The sequence below is a fragment of the Oncorhynchus tshawytscha genome, linkage group LG10 (assembly GCF_018296145.1).
Source record: "Oncorhynchus tshawytscha isolate Ot180627B linkage group LG10, Otsh_v2.0, whole genome shotgun sequence".
In the NCBI taxonomy this organism is placed as follows: Eukaryota; Metazoa; Chordata; class Actinopteri; order Salmoniformes; family Salmonidae; genus Oncorhynchus; species Oncorhynchus tshawytscha.
Window position 1 is genome coordinate 81,908,480 of NC_056438.1, and position 19,798 is coordinate 81,928,277.

Sequence of the window (19,798 nt, forward strand, 5' to 3'; positions counted from 1 at the left end):
GTATGGTTTGTAGTTGGGCGAGGGAAAAAAGGAATTTAATGTTGAATTTAGACGGTAAACAACAAAATGTGGAATAAGTCAAGGAGTATGCATACTTTCTGGAGGCACAATTACAGTATCTCCTTATCTCTTCCTCTCCTCCAGGATCATGGGTCTGTATGCCTCCGTGGTGCTCGTCATTGGTAAGTTCGTCCGTGAGTTCTTCAGCGGTATCTCTCACACCATCATGTTCGAGGAGCTGCCCAACGTGGACCGCATCCTGAAGCTCTGCACCGACATCTTCCTGGTTCGAGAGACGGGAGAGCTGGACCTGGAGGAAGACATGTACGCTAAACTCATCTTCCTCTATCGCTCGCCTGAGACTATGATCAAATGGACCAGGGAAAAGACTCAGTGAGCTTGGCTGTAAAAGGCTAGAAGTTTCAATCCCCTTTCAATGTGGATAGAAGTTTAAAAGTATTAACCTCCCACTGGTCTCTGGGATGTTGAAGTTATGGATGGACTCGATCAGTCCAGACAGACCGTTTTTGCTGACACTTTAGTCAGTTCTTAACTGTTAGTCATTTTTATGGAAGTAGACCTCCGAGGAGGAAGGAAGGGCCAAAGCTTGCCGGCCCCTGTTGCAACAAAAAAAAGAAACACTGGGTTCTTCGATTTCATTTCAGCCATGACACCGACCATCTCAGATTTTCCTGAAATAGTCTGTAGTTTGATAAAGATTATATAAACATTCCTGCAACATTATTTTGTTGAAAGACAATTTGAAATCTGAGAAATTAATTAAGCTAATTGATTGCACACAAATCATCAATTTCAATTTAAATACCAAACATCGAATTTGGACCAAACCACTTATTTGGATTTGTTTGGGGGGGGTATAAACATCTAGTTTATACCACATGTACCCACAGCCAAACATCATCCCCAACTCCCCATCCCATTCCCCCAGCACAACATCACCCCCAACTCCCCATCCCATTCCCCCAGCACAACATCACCCCCAACTCCCCATCCCATTCCCCCCAGCCAAACATCACCCCAACTCCCCATCCCATTCCCCCAGCCAAACATCACCCACAACTCCCCATCCCATTTCCCCTCCTGTCTCCATCCAATCCCCCGCAGCCCCTAACCCCTAGTTAGGACAGACCTGTAAATATTGAAAAAAGGAGTTGCCTAGTCATGTGTACGTGTCTCTCAAATCTTGTAATGTTTTTAAACCATTACTGTCCATGATATCAGCAAGGGTACAGATTCCACATGTGGACCGTTGGGGCGATGGAAAATACTGCCGTCCAGATCGCAAGGCATTATTGTGAAATATTGGACTATGGGTATTCCATTTTGATTCCCAGTTACATTGTTTTTCAATTTTGCGCCAAATATAGATTGTGTTCGCAGTAATAGGATCAAAGCTATAGTTTACATTGTTTGAGGGATATATCAATGACGACCACCTCTTCCAGGGCAATAGGATACACCATATTTCTCTCTATACTCAACCAGAGGGCAGAAGAATCATGCCTAAACCAATTTAGGATGGGATGAAAAGCTAGTGTGTGGAAATACCATTTAAAGTTTGGTACAGATATTCCACTTCCTGTTTTTACTGAGGTATCGGAATATAGTATTTGAATCACATTAATGAAATTGGAGCCAAGTCCCATATGTTACAAAACCGACCAAAAGATACGACCATTCTAGTATACATATGATGAAGCATGCTAGATATATAATAGATGGTGTTTTTTTAACCAACCCGCTTTGGTCCACATGTACACCAATTTGGGTAAGTTTCGAGACAGGATGACAGAATAAATATATATATATATTATCTGTGTTTATCAAAGATAGGGGGGCGACTGGGTGGTTTCCTTAACTTATTTTTTTTTAAATTAAAATTAAATTAGATTTTAGAAGAAATTAATTTAATTAGAAATTAAATTAGTTAAATAATTAATTTATTAATTATATATTAATTAATTAGAAATTAAAATTAGTATTTGCATCCCTTCTAAATAAACCTTTGTGAACGGCTTTGTTCATCATTTCAATTAACAGTGGACCTAATTGGTTCCAACATGTTAAATAGACCTCAGGAAGAATATCATCCGAACCAGATGATGTGTCTTTATCCATGGCATCCATGGTATCCAATGCCCTTTTGAGTTCATGGAGAGAGATTTGGGCTCCCAGCGAGCTGGGTTTCCTCATTGCGAGGGAGAGGAGTTTGTATATCTTTTAAAAACAACTTGATCTAGAACGGTGTGGGTTTACAAACAGAAGTGTACAATTCTTTGTAGAAACGGGAAGTATCTTTGGTTGATTCATTTGAGTTCTGATAGTAATTCAGATTCAGTAGTTTGCAATGTCCGATAATTGATCATTGCTGTGTAGTTTATTAGCCAGTAGACGATTGGGTCCGTTACCATGGAAGTAATGGTGGAGTCTAACTCCATGGATGGAACATTCTGCTGTCTGTCTTATCAATACATTTAGTTCTGTTTGGACTTTGAAGAGAATAATCGCTAAAAGGTGTTTATTTAGAACACCCTGCCTGTCCTTGACAACTTGTTTTTACATTTCTGATATCTTCTTTTAATTGTGATTTATTCAGCCCAGATACAAATGCAGTTGCATTGTTGTTAAATAAAACCTTTGATGGCGTCCCATAAAATCAGAGGATCATCGACTGAATTTTTGTTAATCGTTACGAATTCATTCAATTCAGTTTCAAATATGGTCACAGAAAGTAGGATTTGGTAGTACAGGAAACGTCAAAGTTCCAATCTTGTGAACAAACCACTTCTTAACAATGACTAAGATGTGAGGAATCCAAATAAATGGTCAGAATGATATAACATATAGTTTATTCATGCTATGTAATGTATTCTCTGTCCCCCCTTTGTTCAGAGAAATTAGCCATTGAAGTCGCTTACATTTCCCGTCATAAATTAGTGTTAAAGTACCAGGTTTTTCCACCCTAGATGCCGCTGTTCCCTCTGTTACTGCTACACCCTTTTGTACATTTAGGTCTCTTGTGTTTATTAAATGGACCTTTTTTTTTTGTTGCAACTTTTGGTAGAAAACCAACAACAAAAAATTTTTTTGCTCATGATGTAAATAAATTAGTGTGGTCATCCTCACAAGTCAAGCCAGTCCTCCATGAAAGACATTGAAACACACACAAACTGTCCTTCTTCTTAGGCTAAATCTGTGTCCAGGAAATGGCCTACCCTGTGTGTGTGTAGTTGGATTCCCTTCAGACCATTCCTGATGAACAAACAAACCATTAGGCTACAGCAGTTTTATCACTTTCAACGTTAATGATTTCTAATGGTCTTCAGTGGTAAAAAACCCCAAAATACACCCTGTATAGTCTTTTACAATGATAACGGCATCGGTTTGGGTTTTAATGGTAAAAATCGCCAATCGAACAGCCTATATAGATGGATAGATCGGTGTGGCAGAAACAGCAGGAACTGTCATAGTAACCAATGTGTGTTGGGGAAAAAAATTCGGATGACTTTGATGGCAAATTTCTCTGAACAGGTGAAGAACATTTTTTAAAAAACATCACCAAATTCACTGAGAATACATTATGATAAATAAAGAATGCTCCAAGCCACAGCTTCATTATACTTGTCCAACAGAGAACTGATACTGTATAATGGCCTTTGGGGTGGGCATGGTGTGCGATTTAGGGGGTCTGTGGGGTGGGGAGTGGGGTGGGGGGGGTGGGGGGGGGGGCTATTGACCATATATTTGGATTCCTCACTTCTTAATCATTGCAGAGAAGAAGTTTGGTCCAAATTGGATGTTGGGAACTATATTTATAGAATTTTGTAAGAATCCTATACACTTCAATTGCCAATTTGGGATGCATTCAATTCGCTTAATTCCTCAGAGTTCAAAAAGTCTTTCAACAAATACAATGTTTCAGGAATGCTAAACTTCTCTGTTTCTAACTTACAGAAATGATTTCTGAACAATCTGAGATGTTGGAAATCTTCTTTCTTGTGCTTTTTTTTTGTTTGTTTTTTGAGGTGGAAGAATTCAACTGCCTTAGGACACAAAAACACTATTGGGCAATAAAGTGACTGAGGCGTCAAGAAACAAAGAGAGTTGGGACAACGAAACAGGGTCTTCTCTGATCACGCACGGGAGGGTGATGATTTAGAGCTAAAGAGCTCTGACTACTGCTCTAAACCCTTCTGTAACACCAATGTCCTGTGAGACTACAGCGACTTCATCCCTGTCCCTGTCTCGTTCCTAGTTGTCTTTGCTGACAACAGCAGTGTGGATTATACAGCTCAGTGTTTTAATGAAAAAGGGCTTCCCACCAATGGATGATGACCATGAGGAGGAACTTACATAGGATTGGTCTGTTCAGATTTCCAACTTCTTCTCCCATTGGAGCTCCTGGATTGTGGGGTTGTGCAATGCAATATTATAGAGCTCTTCTTCAAGGCCTACTTTTAGACTGACATTTTGAACTACGTTGTCATGGTTACGTACGAGGCAGCTTCTCACCAAGACTATAGTCGATTGCGCCATCTGAGGCTATAATAAGGCAGACAGCTACTTAAATGCATTATTTGACAATCTATTACATGCCTTATTTTGTTTGTTTGTATGAGCAACTAAACCTGTGTAGGATTGGAAAATTGCAGTAACTTTCCCACAAATTCCACAGGTTTTTCCAGAAATTCCAGTTGGAGAATTCCCAGAATCAGGAAGAAATAAGCAGAAATTCCAGAATCCTCCAACCAGGATTTCAGGAAAACCTGGGAATTTTGGGGAAAGTTAACCAGAATTTTGGAATCCTAAACCTGTGTTAATTATTGGATATGATCTCTCTCAGGAAAAGAGTTGTTGTTTCATCATGAAGGGGTTCACGCTTATTCATTCTAATATCTAGAACAGAAACATTCATTTGATGTAATGGGGTTGAATGAATGCATTTTTAAGATCATAAACATAATTAAATATAATTTGAAAAAGCATGAAATGAGACTAGAGGTCACGGGAGACGGGTGATGATTTCATTGTTGTTATTAACTTGAGATGGATCTATTTCCTGGTATGCTTATTGACCAAGAGACAACAACTCTAGACTGTACATAACTGAGAAGATTAACCTTGTGTCCTCCTGTCTGTGTGTACAGAGGCAGATATCGCAATGGCTTTAAATAGATGGAGGTCAGAGGTTGACATTTTTGGGAAAATTTTGGGATACAGGCTATGTTTAGGATAGAGGTTATGTTTAGGATATGTTTAGGAAACAGGTTATGTTTAGGATATGTTTAGGATACAGGTTATATCCACAATGATTATAACATGTTATTATGCTGGTCTATTCGACTCGAAGGACCAATTTATCTGAGAGGAAACTTAGTCAATATTTTCCAGTTTGAGCAGAGCCAAGGGGAGGGGGGCAGGTTTTTGACGTTTTGAGTCAGGGTATCATCAAGCTACTGGACTGGCGCATTCTCATGGACACTGGTGATGCACAATAATGATAATATTATTATTTTTCAACTTCTTCCATGGTTTGTAGAACTCCCACCTCATGAACAGGATGACTTCGGTACGACTTCATTATGACTTCCACTCAACCAAGTATTACTTCAGTGTCATCAACACAAGAGGAGAAGTGGCACTATCAAAAGAAAGGAGACGGAGAAAATAGCCCATCCATAGAAAACATAAACATTGTTTGTTTGTTTGGACCTTTGGTCTGAGCGATGCATTAGAGGACATTGTAGCATGAAAGAAAAAAAAAAGTCTATTATTGTCATGAGGAATTTTCATTACCTAGCAGTTTTAGAGGAGGGAGGGAGGGAGGGAGGGAGGGAGGGAGGGAGGGAGGGAGGGAGGGAGGGAGGGAGGGAGGGAGGGAGGGAGGGAGGGAGGGAGGGAGGGAGGGGGGAGGGAGGGAGAACAGTGAACTGTCCTGTTGGCTGTATGTTTTAAAAGAGTTTTAAAGGAGTCGTATGTTTTTAAGGTTTAAAGTGCTATAGTTTTAATGATCCATTATGGAAACATGATATTCGTTAATTGGTTAATTGGTTAATTGGTTAATTGGTTAATTGGTTATGGTCCTGTGGTCCACAAATAAAACACAAAAAGAAAGGTTAACTTTGAGCTTTTAAAAAGCTTCAGTTTATTGTTTGTTGGCCGTTTTTATTTTGAGAAGATGCGACCCAGTATTATGTTGACTAACTTCAGATACAGAAATCATGAATGATTATCAATTGTTTGGTTATACTTTATGGTTATGACTATGTAATAAGCCATTATAGATCCTTTATGAATTAATATAGATGCTTTGTAATGCTTGTAAATGTTTATAAATGCTTGAGTTTGCAACAACAACAACAACAAAAAACAGTTCACCACCAGCATCTCGAGATGGGGATATGTTCCATTCAACACGACTCAGTCACGAGGTGAGAGATTAATCCCTCTTAATGTTCCATTCAACACGACTCAGTCACGAGGTGAGAGATTAATCTCTCTTAATGTTCCATTCAACACGACTCAGCCACGAGGTGAGAGATTAATCCCTCTTAATGTTCCATTCAACACGACTCAGTCACGAGGTGAGAGATTAATCCCTTTTAATGTTCCATTCAACACGACTCAGTCACGAGGTGAGAGATTAATCCCTCTTAATGTTCCATTCAACACGACTCAGTCACGAGGTGAGAGATTAATCCCTCTTAATGTTCCATTCAACACGACTCAGTCACGACTCTTTAATCATTCAACATGACTCAGTCACGAGGTGAGATTAATCCCTTTTAATGTTCCATTCAACATGACTCAGTCAAGAGGTGAGAGATTAATCCCATTCAACACGACTCAGTCACGAGGTGAGAGATTAATCCCTCTTAATGTTCCATTCAACACGACTCAGTCACGAGGTGAGAGATTAATCCCTCTTAATGTTCCATTCAACACGACTCAGCCACGAGGTGAGAGATTAATCCCTCTTAATGTTCCATTCAACACGACTCAGTCACGAGGTGAGAGATTAATCCCTTTTAATGTTCCATTCAACACGACTCAGTCACGAGGTGAGAGATTAATCCCTCTTAATGTTCCATTCAACACGACTCAGTCACGAGGTGAGAGATTAATCTCTTTTAATGTTCCATTCAACACGACTCAGTCACGAGGTGAGAGATTAATCTCTTTTAATGTTCCATTCAACACGACTCAGTCACGAGGTGAGAGATTAATCCCTTTTAATGTTCCATTCAACACGACTCAGTCACGAGGTGAGAGATTAATCCCTCCCATTCAACACGACTCAGTCACGAGGTGAGAGATTAATCCCTTTTAATGTTCCATTCAACACGACTCAGTCACGAGGTGAGAGATTAATCCCTTTTAATGTTCCATTCAACACGACTCAGTCACAAGGTGAGAGATTAATCCCTCTTAATGTTCCATTCAACACGACTCAGTCACAAGGTGAGAGATTAATCCACATTTTTGCAACATTCCAGTCCAGTTTTGATGTGGCTAATGGAACAGATACAGAGAACTCTTATTGGGAGGAATATCAGAGAATCAGCCTTGGTTGTGCGTTAAAACCAGAGAGATTAAGACCAGAGAGAGAGGCTAAAGTACATCCCTTAACAGAAGGAGAGGACGATCTAACGCGCTCATTAAATATACAGAAAGCCTTTAAGGAGCTTCCTCGTCCATTATAAGACCCTTCCTTTCCAAGTAACATTTCTGGATATTAGAATCGTTTCAATTCCTCTTAGGTTCCACCCCTAATTGCACCCTATCCCCCTAAATAGTGCACTACTCTTGAACAGGGTAGAAGTAGTCAAAAGTAGTACACTATATAGGGAACAGGTTCCCATAGGGCTCTGGTCAAAAATAGTGCACTATGCAGGGAATAGGGTCCCATAGGACTCTGGTCTAAAGTAGTGCACTATGAAGGGAACAAGGACACATCCTGTCTTGTTAAAACATGGTCTCTCAATCATTTAGTATCTTTAGGTCCAAATAACCACAGTGTTATATGTACAGAGACAACAACAACAGGACACTGACTGTAAACACAGACTGTAACCACAGACTATGATTATGGTTTATTACTGCGTGAGAGATAAAGTAAATGGGTAGTCATTTATCCTAAAGGAATCCACATGAACTACATATAACATCCAGGATCTCTGCCGAGCTGACTATTGTAGCTCTTATAACATCCAGGATGTCTGCCGAGCTGACTATTGTAGCTCTTATAACATCCAGGATCTCTGCCGAGCTGACTATTGTAGCTCTTATAACATCCAGGATCTCTGCCGAGCTGACTATTGTAGCTCTTATAACATCCAGGATCTCTGCCTAGCTGTCTATTGTAGCTCTTATAACATCCAGGATCTCTGCCGAGCTGTCTATTGTAGCTCTTATAACATCCAGGATCTCTGCCTAAAGGTCTATTGTAGCTATTATAACATCCAGGATCTCTGCCTAGCTGTCTATTGTAGCTCTTATAACATCCAGGATCTCTGCCGAGCTGACTATTGTAGCTCTTATAACATCCAGGATCTCTGCCGAGCTGACTATTGTAGCTATTATAACATCCAGGATCTCTGCCTAGCTGTCTATTGTAGCTCTTATAACATCCAGGATCTCTGCCTAGCTGTTTATTGTAGCTCTTATAACATCCAGGATCTCTGCCTAGCTGTCTATTGTAGCTATTATAACATCCAGGATCTCTGCCTAGCTGTCTATTGTAGCTCTTATAACATCCAGGATCTCTGCCGAGCTGTCTATTTTGCTTGTTAAATAAATGCAGTTACAGCTTGTTTTCTAGACGCTAACCTCTAGCTAGATAAAAACACCATCCATTTAGAGAACATTATAATGGAATCACACAATGGAATCAGAATCACACAATGAAATCACACAATGGAATCAGAATCACACAATAGAATCAGAATCACACAATGGAATCACACAATGGAAACAGAATCACACACTGGAATCAGAGTCACACAATGGAATCAGAATCACACAATGGAATCAGAATCACACAATGGTACCATACAATGGAATCACACAATGGAAACAGAATCACACAATGGAATCAGAATCACACAATGGTATCACACAATGGAATCACACAATGGAAACAGAATCACACACCAAAATAATCACTTGGAATGACAATATTTTCATGGTCTCTTTTAATGTTTATTGTTGCTGACCCAATTAAAGAGTGTTGTGAATACAATAAGGAATGACATGACTGTGATCCAGTAACATCCCCTCTGTTTGTACAGTAAAGATATGGGTCAAGTTCTTGCCCCGACAACATCGCAGACTCATGCCAGATCTTACATCAGTATTTAACTTATCGGCTAACCACATATGGTATAGCAATCTGAGGGCCAACTGCACAGTTGATCAATCAAATCGTATCTGTCACATGCCTGGTAAACAACAGGTGTACACCAACAGTGTAATGCTGACTGAAGGGTCCTTGGTAAACAACATGTGTAGACTAACAGTGAAATGCTGACTGAAGGGTCCTTGGTAAACAACAGGTGTAGACCAACAGTGTAATGCTGACTGAAGGGTCCTTGGTAAACAACTGGTGTAGACTAACAGTGTAATGCTGACTGAAGGGTCCTTGGTAAACAACTAGTGTAGACCAACAGTGAAATGCTGACTGAAGGGTCCTTGGTAAACAACAGGTGTAGACTAACAGTGAAATGCTGACTGACTGGTCCTTGGTAAACAACAGGTGTAGACTAACAGTGTAATGCTGACTGACTGGTCCCTTGGTAAACAACAGGTGTAGACTAACAGTGAAATGCTGACTGACTGGTCCTTGGTAAACAACAGGTGTAGACTAACAGTGAAATGCTGACTGATGGGTCCTTGGTAAACAACTGGTGTAGACTAACAGTGAAATGCTGACTGACTGGTCCTTGGTAAACAACAGGTGTAGACTAACAGTGAAATGCTGACTGAAGGGTCCTTGGTAAACAACAGGTGTAGACTAACAGTGAAATGCTGACTGACTGGTCCTTGGTAAACAACTGATGTAGACTAACAGTGATATGCTGACTGATGGGTCCTTGGTAAACAACAGGTGTAGACTAACAGTGAAATGCTGACTGACTGGTCCTTGGTAAACAACTGGTGTAGACTAACAGTGAAATGCTGACTGAAACAACAGAGGTCCTTCCTTGGTAAACAGCAGGTGTAGACTAACAGTGAAATGCTGACTGAGGGGTCCTTGGTAAACAACAGGTGTAGACTAACAGTGAAATGCTGACTGAAGGGTCCTTGGTAAACAACAGGTGTAGACTAACAGTGAAATGCTGACTGAAGGATCCTTGGGTTCTTCCCAAAAATGCACAGAGAAATAACACAATAATAAAATAAATAAATCCACACTGAGTAACGATAACTTGGTTATATACACAGAGGTACGATGTAATAACTTGGTTATATACACAGAGGTACGAGGTAATTACTTGGTTATATACACAGGGTACGAGTACCGAGTCGATGTGCAGGGGTACGAGGTAATAACTTGGTTATATACACAGAGGTACGAGGTAATAACTTGGTTATATACACAGGGTACGAGGTAATAACTTGGTTATATACACAGGGTACCAGTACTGAGTCAATGTGCAGGGGTACGAGGTAATAACTTGGTTATATACACAGGGTACCAGTACTGAGTCAATGTGCAGGGGTATGAGGTAATAACTTGGTTATATACACAGGGTACCAGTACTGAGTCAATGTGCAGGGTTACGAGGTAATAACTTGGTTATATACACAGGGTACGAGGTATTTGAGGTAGATATGTACACACTGTGCCTTTGGAAAGTATTCAGACCCTTTTACCTTTTCATATTTTGTTACATTACAGCCTTATTCTAAAATGTATTAAATATTATATTTTTTTCAGCAATCTACACACAATACCCCATACTGACAAAGTGAAAACAGTTTTTTTGAATGTTTTGCATATTTATAAAAAATATATATAAAAAATAAACCTTATTTACATAGGTATTCAGACCCTTTGCTATGATACTTGAAATTGAGCTCAGGTGCATCCTGTTTCCATTGACCATCCGTGAGATGTTTCTACAACTTGATTGGAGTCTAACTGTGGTAAATTCAATCGATCAGACATGATTAGGAAAGGCACCTGTCTAGTTAAGGTCCCACAGTTGACAGTGCATGAGGTCAAAGGAATTGTCTGTAGAGTTTGTAGAGTTTGCCAAAAGGCACCTAAAGACTAAAGACGGATTATGAGATAACAAGATTCTCTGGTCTGATGAAACCAAGATTGAACTCTTTGCCTGAATGCCAAGTGCCATGTCTTAAGGAACCTGGCACCATCCCTACGGTGAGACATGGTGGTGGCAGCATCATGCTGTGGGGATGTTTTTCAACGGCAGGGACTGGAGACTAGTCAGGATAGAGGGAAAGATGAACGGAGCAAAGTACAGAGAGATCCTTGATGAAAACCTGCTCCAGATCAAATCAAATCAAATCAAATTTTATTTGTCACATACACATGGTTAGCAGATGTTAATGCGAGTGTAGCGAAATGCTTGTGCTTCTAGTTCCGACAATGCAGTAATAACCAACAAGTAATCTAACTAACAATTCCAAAACTACTGTCTTATACACAGTGTAAGGGGATAAAGAATATGTACATAAGGATATATGAATGAGTGATGGTACAGAGCAGCATAGGCAAGATACAGTAGCTGATATCGAGTACAGTATATACATATGAGATGAGTATGTAAACAAGTGGCATAGTTAAAGTGGCTAGTGATACATGTATTACATAAGGATGCAGTCGATGATATAGAGTACAGTATATACGTATGCATATGAGATGAATAATGTAGGGTATGTAACATTATATAAGGTAGCATTGTTTATATATTTACATCATTTCCCATCAATTCCCATTATTAAAGTGGCTGGAGTTGAGTCAGTGTCATTGTCTGTGTGTTGGCAGCAGCCACTCAATGTTAGTGGTGGCTGTTTAACAGTCTGATGGCCTTGAGATAGAAGCTGTTTTTCAGTCTCTCGGTCCCAGCTTTGATGCACCTGTACTGACCTCGCCTTCTGGATGATAGCGGGGTGAACAGGCAGTGGCTCGGGTGGTTGATGTCCTTGATGATCTTTATGGCCTTCCTGTAACATCGGGTGGTGTAGGTGTCCTGGAGGGCAGGTAGTTTGTCCCCGGTGATGCGTTGTGCAGACCTCACTACCCTCTGGAGAGCCTTACGGTTGAGGGCGGAGCAGTTGCCGTACCAGGCGGTGATACAGCCCGCCAGGATGCTCTCGATTGTGCATCTGTAGAAGTTTGTGAGTGCTTTTGGTGACAAGCCGAATTTCTTCAGCCTCCTGAGGTTGAAGAGGCGCTGCTGCGCCTTCTTCACGATGCTGTCTGTGTGAGTGGACCAATTCAGTTTGTCTGTGATGTGTATGCCGAGGAACTTAAAACTTGCTACCCTCTCCACTACTGTTCCATCGATGTGGATAGGGGGTGTTCCCTCTGCTGTTTCATGAAGTCCACAATCATCTCCTTAGTTTTGTTGACGTTGAGTGTGAGGTTATTTTCCTGACACCACACTCCGAGGGCCCTCACCTCCTCCCTGTAGGCCGTCTCGTCGTTGTTGGTAATCAAGCCTACCACTGTTGTGTCGTCCGCAAACTTGATGATTGAGTTGGAGGCGTGCGTGGCCACACAGTCGTGGGTGAACAGGGAGTACAGGAGAGGGCTCAGAACGCACCCTTGTGGGGCCCCAGTGTTGAGGATCAGCGGGGAGGAGATGTTGTTGCCTACCCTCACCACCTGGGGGCGGCCCGTCAGGAAGTCCAGTACCCAGTTGCACAGGGCGGGGTCGAGACCCAGGGTCTCGAGCTTGATGACGAGCTTGGAGGGTACTATGGTGTTGAATGCCGAGCTGTAGTCGATGAACAGCATTCTCACATAGGTATTCCTCTTGTCCAGATGGGTTAGGGCAGTGTGCAGTGTGGTTGAGATTGCATCGTCTGTGGACCTATTTGGGCGGTAAGCAAATTGGAGTGGGTCTAGGGTGTCAGGTAGGGTGGAGGTGATATGGTCCTTGACTAGTCTCTCAAAGCACTTCATGATGACTTAGCTTTCTTGGGAACAGGAACAATGGTGGCCCTCTTGAAGCATGTGGGAACAGCAGACTGGTATAGGGATTGATTGAATATGTCCGTAAACACACCGGCCAGCTGGTCTGCGCATGCTCTGAGGGGGCGGCTGGGGATGCCGTCTGGGCCTGCAGCCTTGCGAGGGTTAACACGTTTAAATGTCTTACTCACCTCGGCTGCAGTGAAGGAGAGACCGCATGTTTTCATTGCAGGCCGTGTCAGTGGCACTGTATTGTCCTCAAAGCGGGCAAAAAAGTTATTTAGTCTGCCTGGGAGCAAGACATCCTGGTCCGTGACTGGGCTGGATTTCTTCCTGTAGTCCGGGATTGACTGTAGACCCTGCCACATGCCTCTTGTGTCTGAGCCGTTGAATTGAGATTCTACTTTGTCTCTGTACTGGCGCTTAGCTTGTTTGATAGCCTTGCGGAGGGAATAGCTGCACTGTTTGTATTCAGTCATGTTACCAGACACCTTGCCCTGATTAAAAGCAGTGGTTTGCGCTTTCAGTTTCACGTGAATGCTGTCATCAATCCACGGTTTCTGGTTAGGGAATGTTTTAATCGTTGCTATGGGAACGGCATCTTCAACGCACCTTCTAATGAACTCGCACACCGAATCAGCGTATTCGTCAATATTGTTATCTGACGCAATACGAAACATGTCCCAGTCCACGTGATGGAAGCAGTCTTGGAGTGTGGAGTCAGCTTGGTTGGACCAGCGTTGGACAGTCCTCAGCGTGGGAGCCTCTTGTTTTAGTTTCTGTCTGTAGGCAGGGATCAACAAAATGGAGTCGTGGTCAGCTTTTCCGAAAGGGGGCGGGGCAGGGCCTTATATGCGTCGCGGAAGTTAGAGTAACAATGATCCAAGGTCTTTCCACCCCTGGTTGCGCAATCGATATGCTGATAAAATTTAGGGAGTCTTGTTTTCAGATTAGCCTTGTTAAAATCCCCAGCTACAATGAATGCAGCCTCCGGATAAATCGTTTCTAGTTTGCAGAGAGTTAAATAAAGTTTGTTCAGAGCCATCGATGTGTCTGCTTGGGGGGATATATACGGCTGTGATTATAATCGAAGAGAATTCTCTTGGTAGATAATGCGGTCTACATTTGATTGTGAGGAATTCTAAATCAGGTGAACAGAAGGATTTGAGTTCCTGTATGTTTCTTTCATCACACCATGTCACGTTAGTCATAAGGCATACGCCCCCGCCCCTCTTACCAGAAAGATGTTTGTTTCTGTCGGCGCGATGCGTGGAGAAACCCGCTGGCTGCACCGCCTCGGATAGCGTCTCTCCAGTGAGCCATGTTTCCATGAAGCAAAGAACGTTACAGTCTCTGATGTCCCTCTGGAATGCTACCCTTGCTCGGATTTCATCAACCTTGTTGTCAAGAGACTGGACATTGGCAAGAAGAATGCTAGGGAGTGGTGCACGATGTGCCCGTCTCCGGAGTCTGACCAGAAGACCGCCTCGTTTCCCTCTTTTTCGGAGTAGTTTTTTTGGGTCGCTGCATGGAATCCACTCCACACTTGTCCTGTTTGTAAGGCAGAACACAGGATCCGCGTCGCGAAAAACATATTCTTGGTCGTACTGATGGTGAGTTGACGCTGATCTTATATTCAGTAGTTCTTCTCGACTGTATGTAATGAAACCTAAGATGACCTGGGGTACTAATGTAAGAAATAACACGTAAAAAAACAAAAAACTGCATTGTTTCCCAGGAACTAGATCGCTCAGGACCTCAGACTAGGGCAAAGGTTCTCCTTCCAACAGGACAACAACCCTAAGCACACAGTCAAGACAACGCAGGAGTGGCTTCGGGACAAGTCTCTGAATGTCCTTGAGTGTCCCAGCCAGAGCCCGGACTTGAACCCAACCCGAGCATCTCTGGAGAAACCTGAAAATAGCTGTGCAGCAACACTCCCTGTCCAACCTGACAGAGCTTGAGAGGATCCGCAGAGAAGAATGGGAGAAGAATGGGAGAAACTCCCCAAATACAGGTGTGTCAATCTTTTAGCTTCATACCCAAGAAGACTCAAGGCTGTAATTGCTGCCAAATAGTGCTGCCAAATAGTTCTTCAACAAAGTACTGAGTAAAGGGTCTGAAAACTTATGTAACTGTTTTTTATATATAATTTTTTATACAAATTAGCAAACATAAAAACCTGTATGTATGTATGTATACAAAAAATAACAGTTTAATCTATTTTAGAATTAGGCTGCAATGTAACAAAATTCAATGACCAAAAACACACATCCAGGCTGTGTAAGGGTTATTTGACCAAGAAGGTGAGTGATGGAATGCTGAATCAGATGACCTGGCCTCCACAATCACCCGACCTCAACCCAATTGAGATGGTTTGGGATGAGTTGGACCACAGAAAGAAGGAAAAGCAGCCAACAAGTGCTCAGCATATTTGGGAACTCCTTCGAGACTGTTGGAAAAGCATTCCAGGTGAAGCTGGTTGAGAGAATGCCAAGAGAGTGCAAAGCTGTCATCGAGGCAAAGGGTGGCTACTTTGAAGAATCTCAAATCTCAAATGTGTTTTTAACACTTTTTTGGTTACTACATGATTCCATATGTGTTATTTTATAGTTTGATGTCTTCACTATTATTCGACAATGTAGAAAATAGTAAAAATAAAGAAAAACCCTGGAATGAGTAGGTGTGTCCAAACTTTTGACTGGTACTATATGTGTATATATATATATATATATATAGCTTTGGTTAATGGTAAGCGCTTATGGTGAGCAGGAAAAGTCAGACCCCAGTGTGTACTCTCACCATTTTGGACCAATATAATGAATTACATTATAGAAATGCACTAGGTAATGAATATAGTTGCTCGAAACCACATATTAAATATATATATTTTACCTTTATTTAACTAGGCAAGTCAGTTAAGAACAAATTCTTATTTTCAATGACAACATAGGGATTAACTGCCTGTTCAGGGGCAGAATGACAGATTTGTACCTTGTCAGCTCAGGGGTTTGAACTTGCAACCTTCTAGTTGCTAGTCCACTGCTCTAACCACTAGGCTACCCAGCATGCAATGGTAGTTTTATTCCTGTTTCAAGGTGTATGTTCCTGTTGTCGATATACTGCCTAGTAGCCTAGATAGCTTGTAGAATGTGTAACTCAATGCATTCAATCTTGACCTTTCGTTTTCAAGTATATCTCCACAAACAGCAATGTGTAGACAATCAGACACCAGTGGATAGGTGAAGTACCCCAAAAGGCCACTAGATGTCATACTGACATAAAAAAAACATATATTTTATTATTTTTTATTTTATTTCACCTTTATTTAACCAGGTGGGCAAGTTGAGAACAAGTTCTCATTTACAACTGCGACCTGGCCAAGATTAAGCAAAGCAAAGCAGTGTGACACAAACAACAACACAGAGTTAAACGTGGAATAAACAAGCGTACGGTCAATAACACAATAGAAAGAAAAATAAAGTCTATATACAGTGTGTGCAAATGGCGAGAGGAGGTAGGCAATAAATAGGTCATAGGAGCGACGTAATTACAATTTAGCAGATTAACACTGGAGTGATAAATGTGCAGATGATGATGTGTAAGTAGAGATATTGGTGTGCAAAATAGCAGAAAAGTAAATAAAAACAATATGTGGATGAGGTAGGTAGGATGGGCTATTTACAGATGGGCTATGTACAGCTGCAGATAGTACAAATTATATTATAGATCTAGATACAGGTATCTTAACTAGCACACGTGTTAATTGTAGTGTTTGTACAGGGAACGTATACTCCCCAGAAGTGAGCAACGCAACTGTAAAATGACAAAAATAGATACAACAATATGTCTACAAAACAACTAGATGGACGTAAGGGGTACCTGTGCGTCAATCTAAGTAACATAATAAAAAAAAAAAATCCCCATTAAAATCTGTCAGTTTAAGCTAGAGATTTAGAGTTTTTTTTTTTGCATCGGCCTACGTAAGGCTTTCCGCATCTGCAGTGGAAGGTGGCCGAGTTAGAGAGGTGTTTGTCAGACCAGGAGACATCCCATCTGAGGTCAAAGGTGACAGAACGAGAGAGGTGTTTGTCAGACCAGGAGACATCCCATCTGAGGTGAAAGGTCACAGAGCTAGAGAGGTGTTTGTCAGACCAGGAGACATCCCATCTGAGGTCAAAGGTGACAGAACGAGAGAGGTGTTTGTCAGACCAGGAGACATCCCATCTGAGGTCAAAGGTGACAGGACTAGAACAGGTGTTTGTCAGACCAGGAGACATCCCATCTGAGGTCAAAGGTGACAGAGCTAGAACAGGTGTTTGTCAGACCAGGAGACATCCCATCTGAGGTCAAAGGTGACAGAGCTATGGAAGAATGGAGGTAACCCATACAAACGAATGGAAGTATGGAGGTAACCCATACAAACGAATGGAAGACTGGAGGTAAACCATACAAACGAATGGAAGTATGGAGGTAACCCATACAAACAAATGGAAGTATGGAGGTAACCCATACAAACGAATGGAAGTATGGAGGTAAACCATACAAACGAATGGAAGTATGGAGGTAACCCATACAAACGAATGGAAGTATGGAGGTAACCCATACAAACGAATGGAAGAATGGAGGTAAACCATACAAACGAATGGAAGACTGGAGGTAAACCATACAAACGAATGGAAGTATGGAGGTAAACCATACAAACGAATGGAAGTATGGAGGTAACCCATACAAACGAATGGAAGACTGGAGGTAAACCATACAAACGAATGGAAGTATGGAGGTAACCCATACAAACAAATGGAAGTATGGAGGTAACCCATACAAACGAATGGAAGTATGGAGGTAAACCATACAAACGAATGGAAGTATGGAGGTAAACCATACAAACGAATGGAAGTATGGAGGTAACCCATACAAACGAATGGAAGACTGGAGGTAAACCATACAAACGAATGGAAGACTGGAGGTAAACCATACAAACGGGAAGTATGGAGGTAAACCATACAAACGAATGGAAGTATGGAGGTAAACCATACAAACGAATGGAAGTATGGAGGTAACCCATACAAACGAATGGAAGACTGGAGGTAAACCATACAAACGAATGGAAGTATGGAGGTAAACCATACAAACGAATGGAAGTATGGAGGTAACAAAAACGAATGGAAGACTGGAGGTAAACCATACAAACGAATGGAAGTATGGAGGTAACCCATACAAACGAATGGAAGTATGGAGGTAACCCATACAAACGAATGGAAGTATGGAGGTAACCCATACAAACAAATGGAAGTATGGAGGTAACCCATACAAACGAATGGAAGTATGGAGGTAAACCATACAAACGAATGGAAGTATGGAGGTAACCCATACAAACGAATGGAAGTATGGAGGTAACCCATACAAACGAATGGAAGTATGGAGGTAACCCATACAAACGAATGGAAGACTGGAGGTAAACCATACAAACGAATGGAAGTATGGAGGTAACCCATACAAAGAATGGAAGTATGGAGGTAACCCATACAAACAAATGGAAGAATGGAGGTAGTTTTGAGGCAACAAAAATAGCACCCACCAAAATCATAATGTGAAACACCCTAGGAAACACCCTAGGAAACACCATAGGAAACACCCTAGGAAACACCATAGGAGAGCTTAAACCCAGTCTCTACTTTCAGCGGTGCACACTTTAATCTTTAGAATATCCTGTGGCAGCAGCAAGAAGATTTTGCTACTGAAGTTGCAAATGCAAAGAAAATTAAATAAAGACATGGCTTAGTTTCATAACCGAGGTCCAATGAGCGGGATTTACTCCATTGAAATGAGGACTGTGATTGGTGTTTTACTCCGAGCCAAAAAACAACAACTTGAAAATGGACTTTATGGTCACTTTAAGTAGAGGTGGTAACATATCACTGCCACCTAGTGGCTAAAAAAGGGTACAACACAGGGGCATTCTATTACATACACAACAATTCGGATATACATTTTAAAAAATGTGTGTGTGTGTGTGTGTGTGTGGGGGGGGGTCACTTTACTTTTACAGGTGTTTCAAGCATGATCCACTAGGTTTGCTGCAGGTAGAAAATCTTAGGAAATATTATTTAATGAATGAATCAGCCTGTTTGGGAGGGGGGTAAATTAGGAGCAGTTAAAGAAAGGGGGTAGCCTCGACTGGGACTCGAGCCCGGACTGCCAACACCTTAACTGTATGTTAATCGTTTGGAACACACGCACAGCAGTAAATGGCATGCTAATTTCAAAATTCTGCATTTTAGCTAACATGAACATTTTTATCTTTTTGTCACACACAGTATGTTTTCTTTGTGTTCACAACCTTGGTGCACACCCCTAAACCCCGTGGAGATTATTAGGGGGCGTGTACTTTCACGCCATGGCAACAGTAATGCACATGCTTCTTATTACGGACGCTTGCAATTTTCCGAATCCTATGGAATGCGACGGAAGCGGAAAGGTTTGCTGGCGCTTGCGGTGACGGTGCGAAGCAATGCTATCCGGGATCCTTGGGACGTCAGCGTTTTCCAAACTCAGTCTTCGGGACCCTAAAGGGGATGCACCTTTTGGTTTTTGCCCTAACACTACACA

The 19,798-nt window shown here is 41.6% G+C and overlaps 1 protein-coding gene across 1 annotated transcript in view; it reads left to right on the forward strand.

The window, feature by feature from the left end:
• The window catches only part of LOC112236738 (piezo-type mechanosensitive ion channel component 2-like), a 207,640-nt gene extending 206,770 nt beyond the window's left edge, over window positions 1–870 (forward strand). Inside the window, 1 exon segment of the mRNA XM_042329609.1 lies at window positions 145–870. Within this exon segment, the coding sequence (XP_042185543.1) occupies window positions 145–397 (253 nt within the window). The 3' untranslated portion in view covers window positions 398–870.
• Window positions 871–19,798: the final 18,928 nt, after the last annotated feature.